Below are 19,635 nucleotides of genomic sequence, written 5' to 3'. Positions count from 1 at the left end.
CACTATGAGTTGGTTCCAACTCGATGGCACCTGACAACAACATATGCATGTGAAAGCTAGACTATGAATAAGGAAGACATAAGAACAAATGTATTTGAATTATGGTGATGGAAAGTAATATTAAATATGCCATAGATTATATTAGTAAGAAAAACTAAGAAATCTGTCTTGGAAGAAGTACAGCCAGAATGTTCCTTAGAAGTGAGGATGGTGAGACTTCATCTCAAGTACTTTGGACATGTTAAGAGGAGGACCAGTCTTTGGAGAACATCATGTCTGGTAAAGTAGAGGGGCAGGAAATAAGAGAATAATCCTCAATGAGATAAACTGACAGAGTGGCTGCAACAATAGACTAAAAAATTGCAGCAACTGTAAAGATGGCATAGATCTGGGCAGTGTTTTGTTCTTATGTAGATAGGGTCACTATGAGTTGAGTTGACTCAACAGAACCCAACAACAACAATGATCTGTTTAACCAATCCATTAAGTGTTTTCCCTATGAGTCTATGAGAAATTCTTCTTGTCTCTTTACCTATACTACATGCCATTCCCACTCCACATACCTTTTCTCTCTAATGATTAAACTACTCACAATTTCCTGAACCCAGCATGTAATCTCACATCATGGTACTTCTGCACATGCTGGTCCCTTCTCCTGGAATTTTACACTGAATTAATTTTTCTTCATCAATTACTGGTCTTGTACACTTGGTATATTTCTAATCACATATTCAGTCAGACTCTATATAAATTGTATCTTCCTGGAAAGACTAACCTCATTCCACAATCTGCTTTGATAGGGCTCCTGGTTAGTGGCTGGTTCCTCCTCTGCACATTGATGCATTACAGACAGGCTATTATTTATAATAATCTGCAACAGTTTGATCATATACTAATCTGCACATTATACACTGATTCCTTTGATTAGAAGGACTGCTTAAGCTCAGCATAAACTACAGAATAAACATTTGGTAAATAAGTATTGGTGTTGTTGTTAAGTGCTGCTGAGTCGATTCTGACCCATAGTGACCCTGTACAGAGTTTCCAAGGAGCAGCTGGTGAGCTTGAACCACCGACCTTGCAGTTCAAACGATTTTGCATACTGACACATTAGTATTAGCAAAGTATTTATTTCTACTCCTGGAGTGGTACTGTAGGATAAGCACTGAACTGCAGACCACAAGGTTGGCAGTTCAGACACTCCAGCTATGAATCAGAAACAACTCAACAACATTGAACAACAACATAGGGCATAGAGAATTAATGACAGTCCGTTCTCACACCTGAATTTCATCTCTCAAGAACCTATGATGAATTTCTTTCCTTGATTTAATACCCATGCCTGCATGATACGTTCCACATGTTAAGTTCAGTTTCCTAAGTTCAGCTGTAACTTGTTCTGTCATTTTTCTGGAAGAACAGTAGATGATAGTTGGACCTTCAAATTCCCAGGACGAACTAAAGAAAAAAAGAACAAAAGCACAAACATATATGTAGGCTTCTAACCAGTTTATTTTTTATAACTAAACGGACTTCAATATTTAAAATCAACAGTAAATAATTTTATAGAGTAAGGAAAAAATACAAATTATTTTTCAATATACAAGCAATTTAAAAGCATTTTTTCAAAGAGGAAAAATTGCTCATCAAAATCAGGACTTTGTGATAGCCTATAAATTAAGACTTTAATTTATAAAATGCCTGGAAAGATAGCAGAAATATTTTATATGAAAGGAGAAAATTGTAGGAAAAAAATGGATATAGTATAAAACGATCTATGTATAAACTTAATAACAAAAACAAAAAACAAGTCTATATTTGCACATTATATTCAGAAAAAAAATCTATTAAGTTAAATGTCAAAATAGCAAAAGTGATTGTAACTAAGATATTGAATTGAAAGATTGAATTGAATTGAAGCATGAGGGCGTCAAAAAGATCATGGGAAAATTTCATTATCTTTTAATTCCATTTCCCAGGAACTTTTGTGAAGCCCATTATACTTTCCAATTTATATGTGTCTATGATATTCCTAAGGAGCTCTGGTAGCTTGTTGTTGTTGTGTTGTTAAGTGCCGTCGAGTCGATTCCGACCCATAGCGACCCTGTACAGGGTTTCCAAGGATGTAAATCTTTACGGGAGTAGAAAGCCTCATCTTTCTCCCGCGGAGCGGCTGGTAGCTTAGTGGTTACTAATCAGATACTAATCTCAAGGCCAGCAGTTGGAAACTACCAGTGGTTCTTCGGGAGAAAGATGAGGCTTTCTGCTTTGGTAAAGATTTACAGCATCGAAAACCCTGTGCAGGGTCCCTGTGAGTCGGAACTGACTGGACAGCACTTAAACAACATCAACATGTTATTCCTGGCCTCCTGGTGTGGCACTGTGGGCTAATGTATCAGACTGAAAAGTCGTTTGAACTGCAAGGTCAGTGGTTCAAGCCCACGAGCTGCTCCTTGGAAACCCTATACAGGGTTGCTATGGGTCAGAATCGACTCAACAGCACTTAACAACAACAACAACATGTTATTCCTGGAGTCCTAGTAGGGCGCTATGGGTTAATGCGCCAGACTGCAATGCCATTTGAACTGCAAGGTTGGCAGTTCAAGCTCACCAGTGGCTCCTTGGAAACCCTATACAGAGTCACTGTGGGTCAGAACCGACTCGAAGGCACTTAACAATAATACCAACATTATTCCTGGTAGTGTAGTGGTTACAAGTCGGGCTACTAACTTCAAAGTCAGCAGTTCGAAACTTCTAGTGGTTCCAAGGAAAAATTATGAGGCTTTCTGCTCCTGTAAAGATTACAGCCTCGGAAACCCTGTGCAGGGTCACTATGAGTTGGAACTGACTCCATGGTACTTAACAACAATAACAATAACAAGAGAGACCTGGTGTGGCACTGAAGACTAATGCGCTGGAGTGCAAAGTCGCTTTGAACTTCAAGATCTGAGGTTCAAGCTCACCAGCTGCTCCTTGGAAACCCTATACAGGGGTCACTATGGGATGGAACTGACTCAATGGCACTTAACAGCAACAACAAGAGCTTTTGAAAATATTTTGACTTTCAGCGATTTCCTGTTACTATAAGCCTTCCTACAGGATTAAAACTGGGTACAAAATCTTTCTTGATTTGCTTTTAATATTAAATAGAAAAGTCTTATATGGACTTGAATACTAGTCTCCAGAATCTGGTCTTTATTTCATAGGTAAAAAGGAGTCACTGGAAAGATACTCCATGGCTTAGAGTTGTGTTTTCAAATGATAACTCTACAAGTTTTTTGTAGAATTAAACAGGGAGTGGTCAGGAGAGAGATCTGGTAGGAGAGATTATAGAGCCTGTGTTAAAAGCACTACAGACCTCAATTAGTAGAATTAACAAGGAAATAGTGAGATCTTAAGGAGCTCTGGTAGAGTAGTGGTTACGAATTGGGTTGCTAATCTCACGGTCAGCAGTTCGAAACTACCAACTGTTCTGTGGGAGAAAGATGAGGCTTTCTGCTCCCATAAAGATTTACAGCCTCAGAAACCCTGTACAGGGTCGCTATCAGTCAGAACCAACTCCACGGCACATAACAACAACAGTGAGAACTTGGTGTCCCGGTATGGTGTTACAGGAAAATGTACTGGATCGCAAGGTCAGTTTGAACCACAATCTTGGTGGTTCAAACCCACCAGTCACTCCTCAGAAATCCTAAACAGGGTGGCAATGAGTCAGAAACAACATGACAGCACTTAACAATGCATGATAATTTGGATACAGTATAAAGTAATCAGTTAATAAAATATTATAAAATGGACAATAGCATTAGAAAGAAAAGAATATGTGACATAAAAGATAAATTTATTTCTTTTTAATTATTTTAGAGGAAAGGACCATAGACATTAAAAATAAAAGATGAACTGAAAAAGATCAAAAATTAAAATAGATAATGATCTCATAATAGAGAATCTAGCCTAGAACAGTCTAGAGAACCTTTGACCATTAGGATGGGAAGGAAGGGAAGCATCATGAGAATTCACTTTAGCGAGAATACCAGAGCAGCAGAGCACTCAGACTGTACCATTACATTGTTGTTTTATATTGAATTTGTGAATATAGTATGCTTAACACAGGATAATCAAGCAAAAAATAATTAAACCCAAGGCTATCAAGCTAATTCTAAATCAAAGCAAAACCCTAACTGTTTTGCTTGTTAAGTGCCATCGAGTCAGTTCTGACTCATAGAGACCCTGTCTGCGTAGGGTTTCCAAGGAGTGGCTGGTGAATTTGAACTGCATACCTTGTGATTACCAGCCTAACGTCTTAACCCACTGTGATACCAGGGACCCTCATAAGACAATCATGTCAGTAGAAAATCCTTCATATAAATTCCTCCTTAAAATCCTCAAGAATAATTATAGGATTTCCTAAACCTAAGATCTTTTCTTCTCTTTTTCCCTTTCTGAAAACAAAACAAAACAATAGCCAAAAAAACAAACATCAAGGATATTTTTATAATTCTATTTGCCTGGATATTTTTGTCTGTATTGGTATGAGAAACATTATTTCAATGACTTAAAAACAAATTTTAAAACAGAAAAATTGTAAGCTTTCCACCGAGCAGAACGATCAAGGAAAAAGGCTAAGAAAATTCTTAGCATACATATGACAAAACTAAGAGAAAAAAATTACTGAGAATTTACACATCAGTGGAATGAAAATATGTAGCTTTCTGAAGAATTTTAAGGATTAAACTGGATCATACATAATGTACCTAGGATACTTGCTGACATACGCTACAGGCTCAAATGTTAATGAAGCTGACCTTTTAAACAGTCCCTAATTACTTGGTGTTCTGGTAGCGTAGTGGTTACGAATCAGGCTGCAAACCACAAGGTCATCAGTTCGAAATACCAGCTGTTCCGTGGCAGAAAGATGAAGCATTCTGCTCCCGTAAAGATTTACAGCCTCGGAAACCCTGTACAGGGTCGCTATGAGTCGGAACCGACTCCATGCCACACAGCCACCAATTACTTGTTAGCCAATAGTGACCCTGTATAGGGTTTTCAAAATGGCTGGTAAGTCTGAACCACTGACCTGTGGTTCAAACCTACCTTGACGTCGAGTGCTTATCCTACTTGTCAATTATGTTGTTGTTGTTAGGTACCATCGAGTCGGTACTGACTCATAGCGACCTTATGCACAACAGAATGAAACACCCCCTGATCCTGGGCCAATCTCACAATTGTTGCCACACTTGAGCCCAAATGTGACTGGGGAAGAGGAGACAGCTCTTCCCCAGTCACATTTTGAGTGCCTTCCAACCTGAAGGGCTCATTTTCCAGCAGTATATCTGACAGTGTTTCTCTGCTATTCATAAGGTTTTCAGTGACTAAATATTAGAAGCAGTTTGTCAATCCTTCTTCCTACTCTGTCTTCTTCTGGAAGCTCATCTGAAACCTGTCCACTGTGGGTATCCCTGCTGGTATTTAAAATACCGGTGGCATAGCTTCCAGAATCACAGCAACTCACAAGCCAGCATAGTAAGACAAAATGACAGACGAGTGGTGGACTTGTCAATTATAGAATATTTAAATATTACAAGAATTAGCTTCTGTCTTCAAAAATAAGACTTTTTGTCAATTGATATAACATACTACACAAAGAAAATGTTCTACATCCTGCTTAAGTGAGTAGCATCTAGATCCTGAAAGCACATGAGCAGCTATCTAAGAGGCGAGCAGTTATTGGTCTCTCCATGTGTGAAACAAAGAAGAGTGATAAGAACTGAAGAGGCCTGGAATCAATTAGTCCAATGGGCTAATCAGTCTCTACAACTCTTAGACCAGAAGAATGAGATAGTGCCTAGCCTCTACTACCAACTGCCCTGAAAGGGATCCCATTAGAGGGTTCTGGATAGAGTGGGAGGAAGTGTGGAATAAAACTAAAAATTATTTAATAAGGAAAAAAATTTAATTGGGTTTACTGGTCAGAAAGAGACTGAAGAAACCTAAGACTATATATAGCCTTCAGGTCTAGAAAGGAACTCGCCTTGTGGCCTAATATTCAGTCAAGCAGTAGTTAGGTTTATTGGGGGTGGAGGTGGGGGACAACAACATTAGCAAGGTATGATCATTATCAATCATTCAATATCAAAGGGACACCGTTTTCCTAAGGACAAAGTTGAGGAGGGATAAGAAGATGAGTGGAATGCTAATAGTAACCACAGGGAGGAAACAAGATAACTGTTGTTCTATGGACCGGATTGTAATCATTGAGAGGAAACAAAGATCATGATTTATTGAATGTAAAGCTGATGATACTGTCTGTAAACCTTCGCTCAATTCACAATAAAAAGTATTTTTTTAAAAAAATCAAACATTTTCTTTGTTGTTGTTAAGTGCTGTCAAGTCAGTTTCAACTGAGAGCAACCATGTATAGGGTTTCTAAGGAGCAGCTAGTGAGCTTGAACCTCCAGCCTTGTGGTTTAAACCAACTTTGCATTAACCCACAGTTGTTGTTGTTAAGTGTTGTCAAGTCAGTTCCAACCCATAGCAACCCTGTATAGAGTTTCCAAGAAGTGGCTGGTGAGCTTGAACCACCAACCTTGCAGTTCAAACGACTTTGCAGTCCAGCGCATCAAACCCACAGCACCACACCAGCACTGCCACACCTATATTTGACTTGAAATATAAAGCTAGGTAGAATTTGAAATACATAGGTTAAATAAAAGAAGCTCTGGTAATATAGTGGTTATGAGTCAGGCTGCTAACCTCAAGTTCAGCAGTTCGAAACTACCATCTTTCCCCATAGGAGAAAGATGAGGTTTTCTGCTCCCATAAAGATTTATAGCCTCAGAAACTCTATACATGGTTGCTATGAGTCATAGGCAACTGCACAGCACACAATCAACCCACCAACCAGGTTAAATACGCATTGAAGAAGTCAAAAATAAAATAAATTTTAAAAAGAAAAATTAACATACCATTAAATCCTTACCTTGTCTTTTTTATAAGAAATTGTTTCAGATCCTGAAGGATATTTCCTGTTTTTCGTCCAACTTCTAAGTACAAATTTGGTCGATCAAACCCCGTACATGTAATCTGAGGATTCTTTAGTTTCAAGCATTGTATGATGTCTTCCCGGACTGAAGAACTTGCAGTAGCAGTAAGTGCAATAATTGGAACCTGAATTAAGTAAAATTTATTTTAAAAACAGGAAATAGCTCATTAGTTCCCCACATCTCTACTGCCTTCATAAGAAGAGACTTGTAAGACAAACATCAGAGGTACAGAGAAAAACTTACATTTTTTTTGTTGTTGTTTTTTAGGAAAAATAATTTCCTACTTATTTGTTTTCCAGACCTCGGAACAAAAATGCAATGTTCACTTTTTAAAAAACCAATACTCAGAGGTACAGTGCCAAATTGAAAACTTAAAATTACTTAAAAAAAAAAGAAAAAGAATTTCCTACTTGATTTGTTTTCCAACCTTCTAAATATAATATTTACTGTTTTAACAACCAACACTGGTTTAAGTAAGACATTAATAAGGGTTTCCAGGAGTCCTGGTAAAGCTCTGTAGGGTAAGTATTGGACTGTTAACCACAAGATCCGTGGTTCAAACCCACCAGCTGTTCCTTGGAAATCCTATACAGGCAAATAACAACATCAAGGGTTTCCTAATGTAATCCACCTTGTCATATTAAATTAAGCCTGTTTAATTCATTTTCATTTTTTTTAATATTACATTTGTTATAATGCTGCTACAAATGGATATGTTATATCTTATTTTTTATTAATCTGTGATTCAAAAATCATAAACACTTTAATTCACTGAAAATCTAACTATACAAAACAAGTCTGTGTGTAATTCCTATATTAAATATAGACTGGTCCCTGGGTGGTATAATGGCTACACTTGATTACTAAATTAAATGTTGGGTGCTTGAAACCAACACTGAGGTACTACAGAAGAAAGCCCTGTCAATCTGCTTCCTTACAGTCTGTTGTTGTTGTTAATCAGTTCCATCTCAAAGCTACCTTTAGAGAGTTTCTAAAGAGTGGCTGTTAGGTTTGAACTGCCAATCTTGTGGCTAGCCATCCAGTGCTTATCCTACAGTGCCAAACCCAAAAGTTTTTGGGGGCAGTTCTACTTGGTAACACTTGGGGTGACATGAATCAGAACCATTTGAATAACAATGGGTTTGGTTTTTAGATTTGGTTTATGGCTTCCCAGATCTAAAATACAAACTCCCAATGATCTGGAAATCCACTCTTTGTTGTTGTTGCTAAGTGTCATCAAGTCATTCGGACTCATAGTGACCCTATATAGGGTTTCCGAGGAGAGGCTGGTGAACTTGAACCATCAACCTTGTGGTTCAAACCAAGCTTGTAGTCCAGCGCATATACTCACAGCGCCATACCACTCTCTAGTGCTACTAAATTAAACATGGCATGTTATATATAAATGTACAAAATGAAACATGTATTATTAATTGATTCTTTGAATACTCAAATCATGTTCCCTTTTCAATTTAGCAAATAGTTCTTGACTGGATTAGCAGTCAAAGCAAGAGGCTCAGCAGGTATCATGAAAAACATGAATATACGATCTCTCAGAAATTGTAAAGTAGGACAACAAAATGTCTCCCATAAAACTAGATTTAATATTCTTATCCCCATTACCATAAATAATTATAATCAGTTATGCAATTATTTCACAATCAAAAGAATGAACTAAGTCTTAAAGTAATTACTACATCATTAGCTGTTCTGTATCCAAAAATAAAAATTTAAAAATACTTTTTTGGACCATTATAAAATAGCTCTCTTAATAAATTGAATCTACCTTACAAATCAGCTTAAGCCAAGTATCTTGCATGTAAGTGAAAATTTATGTACAATTTGCCCACTTTCAGAGAAGTATAGAATTTGAAAAGTAAGATATAATTTATTAAAATCAATATAGCTTTACTGAATTAAAAATGCTCTCAAAACTCATAAAACATACCAATGAAGTTTAAGGATAATTTTTAAAATAAATTAAAAAAAAAAAAACCAGTTAAGTCAATATCAGTGTGATTAGGATACTGGCATGATTTCTGTATTCTCTATTCTTAAATTTCATAAAATTATTTCAACCTATTAGTCCAAAGATTAATTCAATTAACTATGGTTTGCAATCAAACTATTTTCTGAATTTAAAGACTGACTTCCTGACAGCTTACAGACAAATAAACCAATTTATAAAGGAGATGATTTACCTAATAAAACCTCACTGTAGATATGTTTGTATTAATATGCAGGTACTAATAAATCTAAGGAGCCCTGGAAATGTAATGGGTTACTTGTTGGGCTGGTAACCATAAAGTCAGCAGTTCGAATGTATCAGCCACCCCATGGGAGAAAGATGAAGTTTTCTGCTCCCATAAAGATTCACAGCCCTGAAAACCCTAAACAGAGTCACTATGGGTTGGAACCAACTTAACAGCACACAACCACTACCACTGGCAAATAAAAATATACAAATGAATACTTGTTAATTACATACATATTTAAAAATTATTTTTCAGGGAAGTCTATGAGAACAGAGTTAGGCTACTTTCTAAGCAGTACAATAAGGAAATAAGAATGAAACATGGCACATCTTCAAGAAGTTAATAGAAAATGGAGGAAAAATACAAGCAAAATAGTTTTTTTTAAAAAATCTGACTTAGAAATCACATTGTTTAAATTTAAATCCTACTTTCCCACTGACTAGCTATGAGATTCTAAGTAACTGAACACATTGGCAAAGAACAAGGCTCCAGGAATGGATACAAAACAAATTGAAATCTTTCAACAAATTGAGGCATCACTGGAGTCGCTCACTCATCTATTCTAAGAAATTTGGGAGACAGCTCCCTGGCCAAGTGATTGGAAGCCAAGACCTATTCCAAAGAGAGGTAATCCAACATAATACAGAAATCACCAAACAATATCATTAATATCACATGCAAGTAAAATTTTGTTTAAGATAATTCAAAAACCAATGCAACAGTACATCAATTGAGAACTACAAGAAATTCAAGCCAAATTCAAACGAGGTCATGGAATTAGGGATATCACTGCTGACATCAGATGGATTTTACCTAAGAGCAGAGAATACCAGAAAGATGTTTACTTGTGCTTTATTGACTATGCAAAGGGTTTTTACTGAGTGGATCATGACAAGCTATAAACAACACTGTGAAGCACTGGTATTCCAAAACACTTGAGTGTACTCATGAGGAACCTGTACAAAGACCAAAAAGGCAGTTGTTTGAATAGAACATGGGGATACTTAATGGTTTAGAATCAGGAAAGATGTGTGCCAGGGCTGTCTTTTTCACCATAGTTATTAAATTTGTATGTTGAGTAAATAATTCGAGAAGCTGGATTATATGGTGATTGTGGCATCAGGATTGGAGGAAAACTCATTACAACCTGCAATATGCAAATGATAAAACATGCTTGTTGAAAGTGAAGAGAACTTACAATACTCTCTGATGAAGATCAAAGACCATGGCCTTCCGTATTGGTTGCACCTCAATGTAAAGAAAACAAAAATCCTCCTACGGACCAATAAATAACAACATGATAAAAGGAGAAAAGACTGAAGTTGACAAAGACTTCATTTTACTTGGAATCACAATCAACACTCATGGAAGTAGTAGTCAAGAAATCAAACTACACTAGGCAAATCTGCTGCATGAGACCTCTTTAAAGTATTTGAGAGCAAAGATATCAGCCTGAGGACTAAAGAGAGCCTGACCCAAGTCATGGTATTTTGCACTACTTCATATGCATGTGAAAGTTTGACAACGAATAAGGAAGACTGTAGAGCTGATACATTTGAGTTATGGTGTTGAACAAGAATATTGAAAGCATCATGGACTGCCAGAGAACAAACATGTCTGTGTTGGAAGAAGTACCGCCCAAATGTTCCTTGGAGGCAAGGACAGTGAGGCTTCATCTCTCATACTCAGGGCATATTATCAGGAGTAACCAGTCCCTGGGAGGACATCATGCTTAGTAAAGTGGAGTGCCAGTGAAAAAGAGGAAGACCCCTAACAAAATGGATTGACATCATGGTAGCAGCAATAGGTTCAAGCATAACAACAATTGCGAGAATAGCACAGGACTGGGTAGCGTTACTTTCTGTCGTGCATAAGATCGTTATGAGTTGGAACTGACTTGATGAAACCTAACAACAACTAACTGAAAATTACCACAAATTCACTCTTACGCTTTCAACATTGTACAAAGTCATAGTTATGAATGATGCTTCCATTGGTGGTAGTATCGATGAACCATTGAGTTCCTCAGGCCTCTCAAGGTCATGGACGCTGGAGGTCAAATGGCCCACTGGTTCTTTGGAATAATTGCTTCCTTTTATCTTTGATTTTCGAGAGCCCAACCTTTGAAACTATACTATTTCTCTAAACACACCTCTAGCTCATCAATGCATGTATTGTCAGTTACAGCAATGCAAGATTTTTATAGAATACCAGCAAATCTTGTACAGACTGTCCTGTATCCACACAACAGCTATTCTAATGAGCATGTGTGTTTTAAGCACCTATTTCTTACTGCTTCCCATCCTTCTGATTTTTAATTAAAATGAAGCAAATCCTTTCTCTGTCGGTTAGAAATAGGACTTCAATGAAAATTCTTCTGGAATAGGCCAATGAATGGAATTTAAATTAGGATGAGCACCTAAAAAAAATGCTGCTTCCATTTTCAGAAAGTAGAAGTAATGGAAAACACTAAAATTAAAATTACGTTCACTTCAGAAATTCACATAGAGTCTTTTATCTGATAAACTTTGGGTGCTTTACATGTTTTAAATGTACAAACTACTAGAAAGCATAAAAACACAACAAAGGCAGGCTGTGAGAAGGATGGCTGTACACCCGATTAGCCTGGGACACTCCCAGACTGCAATATGATCAGCCTAACTACTAATAGGGAGCTCTGGTAGCGTAGTGGTTACAAATCAGGCTGCAAATTGCAAGGCCAGCAGTTCAAAACTACCAGCTGCTCCGCGGGAGAAAGATGAGGCTTTCTGCTCCCATAAAGATTTATAGCCTCAGAAACCCTGTTCAGGGTCGTTATGAGTCGGAACAGACTCCACAGCACATAACAACAACAACTACTAATAGTTTATACCTTTATATTTTCAAAGGCAAATTGGTTTGAATGGTAAATTATACTGCCCCCTAGTTAGATCACATTCTGAACTCATTAAACTTCTTTTTCAAATGGGCAAGGCTTGAGTTATTTGGTAAAAGGTACCAAGTTTTGTAAAGACAAGCAATAACATATATTGTTGTAACTGTACAAATGTAGGGATGACTTAGATACCTACTTCAATAATGTAGCACTTCAAATTTCAAAGAAATGTAACTATTCCATCTGATTCTTCATTTGTGTCATGTTGTTAATTCTAACTCCGTACTCTACAGCATTATGTTGAATTCATTCATTCATTCCATTTAGTTACTGTCAACTATGTGCTGAATATTGTCCTAGGTGCTGAAGAGAAAGTAATGAAAAGAACCAACATGTCTCATGGGCTTCACAATTCCACTTATTGGAATTTTAATGAATTTTATGATTGATGTGACGCTTTCTGCCTGGCTGCTCTTTCTCTGGACTCATTTTGCTTGATTTCCTCCAAATGAGAATCTCTGTGCCAAATGGTTAGTGATTTCTTTGCTATTTTTGAACTTAGTAAAATAATATAGCATGGAACATTCCAGATTTATACTAGTTGTCAAAATGTAATTGGAATTGGAAGGGGAATAAAAGGAATGAGAACAGTGAGAAAAATAGTCCTGCAACCAGCAGGTGGCATTTCTCATCATTTAGTTAAAAAGAAACATTCAGGAAAATTCTAGGGGAAAAAAGATTTTCTCAGTCATTGCTTGACAAATACCTTGCCCTGGAGGCTCAAGAGAAGGAATGTACTATTATGCATTTAACCACACCAAGAAATGAAAAAGATAAAAAGAATTGCATAGCCAGACACAATAAAGGATTTAATTCAGCACTGAAAAGTGTCTTGTTGTGTGCCGTGGAGTCGGTTCCGACTCATAGCGACCCAGTACAGGGTTTCCGAGGCTGTAAATCTCTACGGAAGCAGAAAGCCTCATCTTTCTCCCGCGGAACAGCTGGTAGTTTCGAACTGCTGACCTTGAGGTTCGCAGCCTAATTCGTAACCACTACGCTACCAGAGCTCCTTGAAAAGTGTCTTAAGTATGGCAAATATATTTAAAATTCCTTTAACACAATCCATAGGACCCAACATTTACACTTCTGAGCAATTATCCCAAAGAAATGAAACCTTACATTCAATTTATTTAGCTGCTAAAAAATTCATATACACCTTTTGGAAGTATATGAATATTTTTAGTAGTTTTTTCAAAACTGGAGATCACTCAAAGATCCTTCAACAGGTGAATAGCTAAACAAACTATAATGCATTCATACCATGGTAGATTGACAGCAATAAAAGGAAACAAACTATTGATACATGCACCACCTTGGATGAACACTGTGATAAGTTAATTTGGCTGGTGGCACAGTGTTTTAAACTACAAGGTCAGCAGTCTGAACTCACCCAGCTGCTTCACAGAAGAAAGATGTGGCAGTATGCTTCCATAAAGATTACTTGAAAACGTTATGGGGCAATTTCTGTCCTACATTGTTGATGTTAAGTGCCATTGAGTCAGTTCCAATTCATAGCGACCCTGTATAGGGTTTTCAAGGAACAGTGGTGGGTTTGAACTGATGACCTTGTGGTTCTCAGTCTAGTACTGATCCTACGGCACCACCCTCTGTCCTACAGGGTCACTGTAAATTAGAATTGACTGGATGGCAGTAGGTTTCAGGGTTTTGGCATGGTACCCAGATGTTTGGTCAAACACTAGTCCAGATGTGACTATTTACATGTTATTAACATTGAAATCCTTTGACCTAAAGTAAATCAGCTTACCCTCCATTATGTGGGTGGGCCTCATCCAATCAGGTTGTAAGAGCATAAACAGGTTTCCCAAGGAAAAGGATTCTGTAAACTGACATCCTATTGGAATTTTCAGTCAGCCCCCTGGTCTACTAACTAACAGTGATTCCTGCCTGACCATGAATTGTGGACTTGTCAGGCCCTAAGATTGCATGAGCCAATTCCTTAAAGTAAATGGCTCACTTGCTCTCTCTCTCTCTCTCCCTTAGCAAAAATGTCATTTCAAGACATTACCCTTGGCAAAACTTACCAATGGGAGTATTGCCTTGAGAGAACCCAAAGTCCTAAACGAATTTCTAAAATCATGCCCCCACTCTGAAATACAGTGAGCCTCATCCACAGCAATAAGTGTGATACCTGTAAAAGAGAAAAACACATAAATGGGAAAAATAAAGTTCAAAAAGAAAAACACTCATCAAAAAACAATTTCTTTACTTAAGAATGCATTATTATTTCAGAAAGCACAATAAGTAATACAAATCAAAGTATTTGACTCACACAAAAATATAAACGACATCAAGCAACACTAAAAATTATTATGAATACGAAAGGAGCTCCTATTAACATTCAAAGGTATAAGGGTAAAAGAAGGAAATATTTACATACTAATTCCAACAACATAGTTACAGGATTTTAGACTTCATCATTATTCCCCTGAGAAATGAATTGTTTACTCTTATTTTGTCATCAGTACTGTTACTCATGAATCATCTGCAACAACAATGCCCTAAGAGCTGTTCTATTTCTCCTTGGTATTACCTTCAATTTTATTGCACAGACTAGCTATTAAAAGACACAGAATCAGCAAATTTCTACTAAGCTTATGTGCATCACTATCCATGATCGATCACATACCATGTTGTGGAGACCCACTCTGAAGTACCATGATGACATCCACATTTTCAAACGTAAAATGGTAAAGGGAGAACTAAATCTCACAAAGTAGGTAAGAAACAGTTGAATTTGAATTTGTTCTTTCTGTTGCCGACTTCTCTACTGCAGCACCACACCACTCACACACTGAAACTAAATCAACATTGTATGGTAATGCACGTCAGAAAAGGGTTTTCTATGTAGCCATCCACTAAAATTCAAATATTTCAAAGTAAAACAGCAGTGCTTTTGTCCTCAATTAATACTTAAGGCAAAAGTAATTTTTCCTTCAATTGACTTTATCACTACTTGATACTTATCTAATTACTAAATTATTAAATAAGTATCTTTCACTAGTAGAGTGATTAAAAACATGTGTTCTGAAGTCAGACTGCCTGGAAGTTGACCTGACTCTACCATTTACATTTGTAAAGTCTTAAGCCAGTTACTTTCTAAGTCTCAATTATCTTGATGCAAAATGTGGATAATAAGTGTGGCGCTGTGGGCTAATATATCAGACCGCAAAGTCGTTTGAACTGTAAGGTCAGTAGTTCAAGCTCACCAGTTGCTCCTTGGAAACCCTATACAGGGTCGCTATAGGTTGGAATCGACTTGACGGCACTTAACAACAACAACAACTAATTTTAGTTACTCTGTAGATTAAATTAGACAATTCACATAAAATGCGGACATACTGCTGGGCACAGAGAAAAGTTCAATTAAAACAAATATTTAAATGCTATTTTTATGGTTGGAGTCCTGGTGTGGTACTGTAGGATAGACACTGGACTGCTAACCGCAAAGTCGGGGGTTCAAATCCATCAGTCGCTTCTTGGGAACACTATATAGGGTCACTATGAGTTGGAACCAACTCAACAGTACTTAACAACATCATTTTTATGATTATTAAATACCTAAGAAACTCTGGTAATACAGTAGGTTATGAGTTGGGCTGCTAACCACAAGGTCAGCAGTTCAAATCCACCAGCCACAATGCAGGAGAAATATGAAGCTTTCTGCTACCGTAAATATCTGCAGATTTGGAAACCCTAAATGGGGTCACTATGAGTCTAAATCAACTCGAAGGCAAATGACCACCACCACTACCAATATAATCCAATCACTTGAACTTAATCCTTTCTGTGATATATACATAAGGCCCTTGGGTAGTACAAACAGGTTGTCAGTTCTAACCCACTCAGCAGCACCACAGAAGAAAGGTCTGGCAATCTGCTTCCATAAAATAAGATTATAGTTAATAAAACCCTATGGTGCAGTTCTACCCTGTAACACATGAGGTCGCCATGAGTCAAAATTGCCTCATTGGGAACAAGTTTGGTTTTGATTTATAGTCCAAACACTTTTCTAGGAATAAGAAGATTAATGAAATACAATTCATGACTTTGAGGAGTTTACAATTTTAAAAGAGGAGATAGACATGCAAAAATAATTATTATTCAGTGAGATTACCAGTTTAAAAAGGGTCCTAAAAGAGCATAAAGGAGGAAGACAAGCAAAAAAAGAAAACTACTAAACACTGAGTGGTTGGAAAAAATTCAATGTTACCACTATATTTATTTTGGCTTTAGAAAATAAACCATTAGGTTTTAACGTTAAATTGGTTAAACTAACATATGGCCCCTCCTTTTCTTTAAAACTCTCCTTAATTAAAAGCCTTGCAGGCTGCCATTTAATGTGGAACTAAACTTTGTTCCTCACAATCAGTTTAAGCAATTGTTGTCAATATTTACTTTAAATGTGAAGGTCTAAGGAGCTCTGGTAGCATAGTGGTTACGAATCACACTGCAAACCACAAGGTCAGCAGTTCGAAACTACCAGCTGCTCCGCGGGAGAAAGATGAGACTTTCTGCTCCCTTAAAGATTTAAAAGCATCGGAAACCCTGTTCAGGGTCACCACAAGATCAGTGATTCAAGCCAACCAGCCATTCAACGGGAGAAAGATGAGACATTCTGCTCTCACAAAAATTTAAAGCCTCAGAAACCCTATACAGGGTGCTCTATGAGCAAACACTGACTCCATGGTACTTAACAAAAACAACAAATGTCTTCCCAGCCAATATACATACACATGTGTATATATTATATATCTCATTGTGGCATACCTGTCATTCAAACTTTGTTCCCAAATTTGAAAACTATTAACTATGGTTGGTTTTAAGGAGTCTCTATTTAAAATTATGTTTTCTGTTCCTGTTATAAAGAACAATGGACTGCTAACAAAAGGTTCTTATTTTGCCCAGCAGCCACTCTGCAGGAGAAAGATGAGGCTGTCTGCTCCATTTAAGATTGATAGTCTGGGAAACCCTATAAAGGATTGCTGTGAGTCAGAATAAACACAATAGCATTGGGTTTAGTTTTATAGTGTTTCTGTATAAAATGCAGAGTACTTAATTAATTTAGTGTTTATGATAAAAATGATAAATCTGATTAGCTAATGTCAGACAGCTATACAAATCACATTCTGAGTATATTAATTTTTGCAAGCATTTTAAAATTTTCTCCAAGTAAAAAAGCAAGATGAAAATATTTCAAGAATAATCTTCATTTTCTTTATCCCTACTATTGAACACTGAATCTATCAAAAAGAGTTTATTGCATCCATCATGTACAGACCATTATACACTAATAATTTTGGTGCTCACAGTTTAATCCAGTATTTAAAAAAAAAAAAAAATAGTTATGAGTATTTCACAAAGGGATCTAAATAAATACTTACATTAATTATCCACTTAATTCCCTCCCCAAAACAAAGCAAGTGCTAAAATGGGATAAAACATACCAGATTATGGACCCATAAGGTACCTTAACCTATGCTATAAAACCAAGAAATTTATATACAAATTATTGTTAAGTGCCGTGGAGTAGGTTCCAACTCCAGAGAACCTGTATAGTGTTTCCAAGGAGTAGCTGACAAGATTTAAACCACCAACGCTGAAGTTAGCAGTCCAATGCTTATCTTCCAGCTCTACATCAGGACTCCATATATAAATGTGCTGTTGTTTTTAAGTACCTGAAGTCGATTCCGATTCATAGTGATCCTGCACAGGATTTCCAAGGCTATAAATCTATACAGGAGCAGAAAGCTTCATCTTTCTCCCGTGGAGAGCTGGTAGTTTCGAACTGCCAACACTAAGGTTAGCAGCCTGATTCGTAACCACTATGCTACCAGAGCTCCTTAAATTAGTTATGCTTAATCCAAAATGCCACTACTCATCAGTTAGTTTTTCATACTGTGGTGGCTTGTGAGTTGCTGTGATTCTGGAAGCTATGCCATGGGTATTTAAATACCAGCAGGGTTATCATGGTGGACAGGTTTCAGATGAGCTTCCAGACAAAGACAGACTAGGAAGAAGAAGTGACGAATTATTTCCAAATATTTGGTCATTTAAAACCTTATGAATAGCAGAGAAACACTGTCAGATATAGTGCCGGAAAATGAACCCCTCAGATTGGAAGGCACTCAAAATGCAACTGGAGAAGAGCTGCCTCTTCAAAGTACAGTTGACCATGATGACGCGACTAGAGTAAAGCCTTTGGGAGTAATGCCCGTGGGACCTTCATTTGCTGATGGGGCACAACTCAAAATGAAGAGAAACAGCTATAAACATCTGTTAATAATCAGAACATGGAATGTATGAAGTATGAATCTAGGAAAATTTGAAATTGTCAAAAATGAAATGGAACACATAAATATCGGTATCTTAGGCATTAGTGAGCTGAAATGGACTGGTATTGGCCATTTTCATTCTGACAACCATATGGCTTACTATGCTGGAAATGACAAATAGAAAAAGCATGGTGTTGAATTCACTGTCAAAAAGAACATGTCAAAATTAATCATGAGGTACAATGCTGTCTGTAATAGGATAATATCTATGCATCTACAGGGAAGCCCAGTTAATATCACTATTATTCAAATTTATGCACCAACCACTAAAGTCAGTGAGAATGAAACAGAAGAATTCTACCAACTTCTTCAGTGTGAAGTTGATCAAACAAGCAATCAAGATGTATTGATCGTTACTGGTGATTGAAATGCAAAGACTGGAAACAAAAAGGAGGGATCAGTAGTTGGAAAATATGCCGTTGGTGATAGTAATGATGCTGGAGATCGCATGATAGACAAAACCAATTTTGTTTGGTTGAATGAAAAAAACAGATTTGTTCATTTTAAATACCTTTAGACAGCATAAGAGGCGATTATATACACAGACCTCAGCAGATGTAATACACAGAAATCAAACTGACTACTTCTGTGGAAAGAGATGGTAGAAGAGCTCCATATCATCAGCCACAACAAGGCCAGGGGCAGATTGTGGAAAAGACAATCAATTGCTCAAGGGGCAGCTGGTGAGTTTGAACTGCTGACCTTGTTGAGGGTTTTTATTAGAAATGGATGTTGGATTTTATCAAATGCCTTTACTCCATCAATTGATATGATCATGTGATTCTTTTATTTTTTCTTATTTATATGTTGGATTATATGCTTCTTGTCCTATTGATACTTCCTATAGTTTTTGTTTTCTATCTCATTTATTTCTGCTCTAATCTTTATTATTTCTTTGTTTTTGGTGGCTGTAGGTTCCCATTGTTGGTCTGTTTATAATTATTGTAGATGTTGTGTTAATGTATTAATTTTGGTTCTTTCTTCTTTTTGGATGAGTGCATATATTGCTATAAATTGTCCTCTCAGCACTGCTTTCACCTTGTCCCAAA

The 19,635-nt window shown here is 36.9% G+C and overlaps 1 protein-coding gene across 1 annotated transcript in view; it reads right to left on the bottom strand.

Annotated features, from left to right (window-relative positions):
• Positions 1–19,635, bottom strand: part of WRN (Werner syndrome, RecQ helicase-like) — a 181,766-nt gene that overhangs the window by 68,235 nt on the left and 93,896 nt on the right. Inside the window, exons 16-18 of the mRNA XM_006834526.1 lie at positions 14,276–14,382; positions 6,980–7,167; positions 1,284–1,458 (exon numbers count right to left, since the gene is read on the bottom strand). Of these exons, the coding sequence (XP_006834589.1) occupies positions 1,284–1,458; positions 6,980–7,167; positions 14,276–14,382 (470 nt within the window). The remainder of the gene's footprint in view (positions 1–1,283; positions 1,459–6,979; positions 7,168–14,275; positions 14,383–19,635) is intronic.

The sequence above is a fragment of the Chrysochloris asiatica genome, unplaced genomic scaffold (assembly GCF_000296735.1).
Source record: "Chrysochloris asiatica unplaced genomic scaffold, ChrAsi1.0 scaffold00011, whole genome shotgun sequence".
Classification (NCBI taxonomy): Eukaryota; Metazoa; Chordata; class Mammalia; order Afrosoricida; family Chrysochloridae; genus Chrysochloris; species Chrysochloris asiatica.
This window is presented reverse-complemented; position numbering and strand designations above follow the sequence as displayed.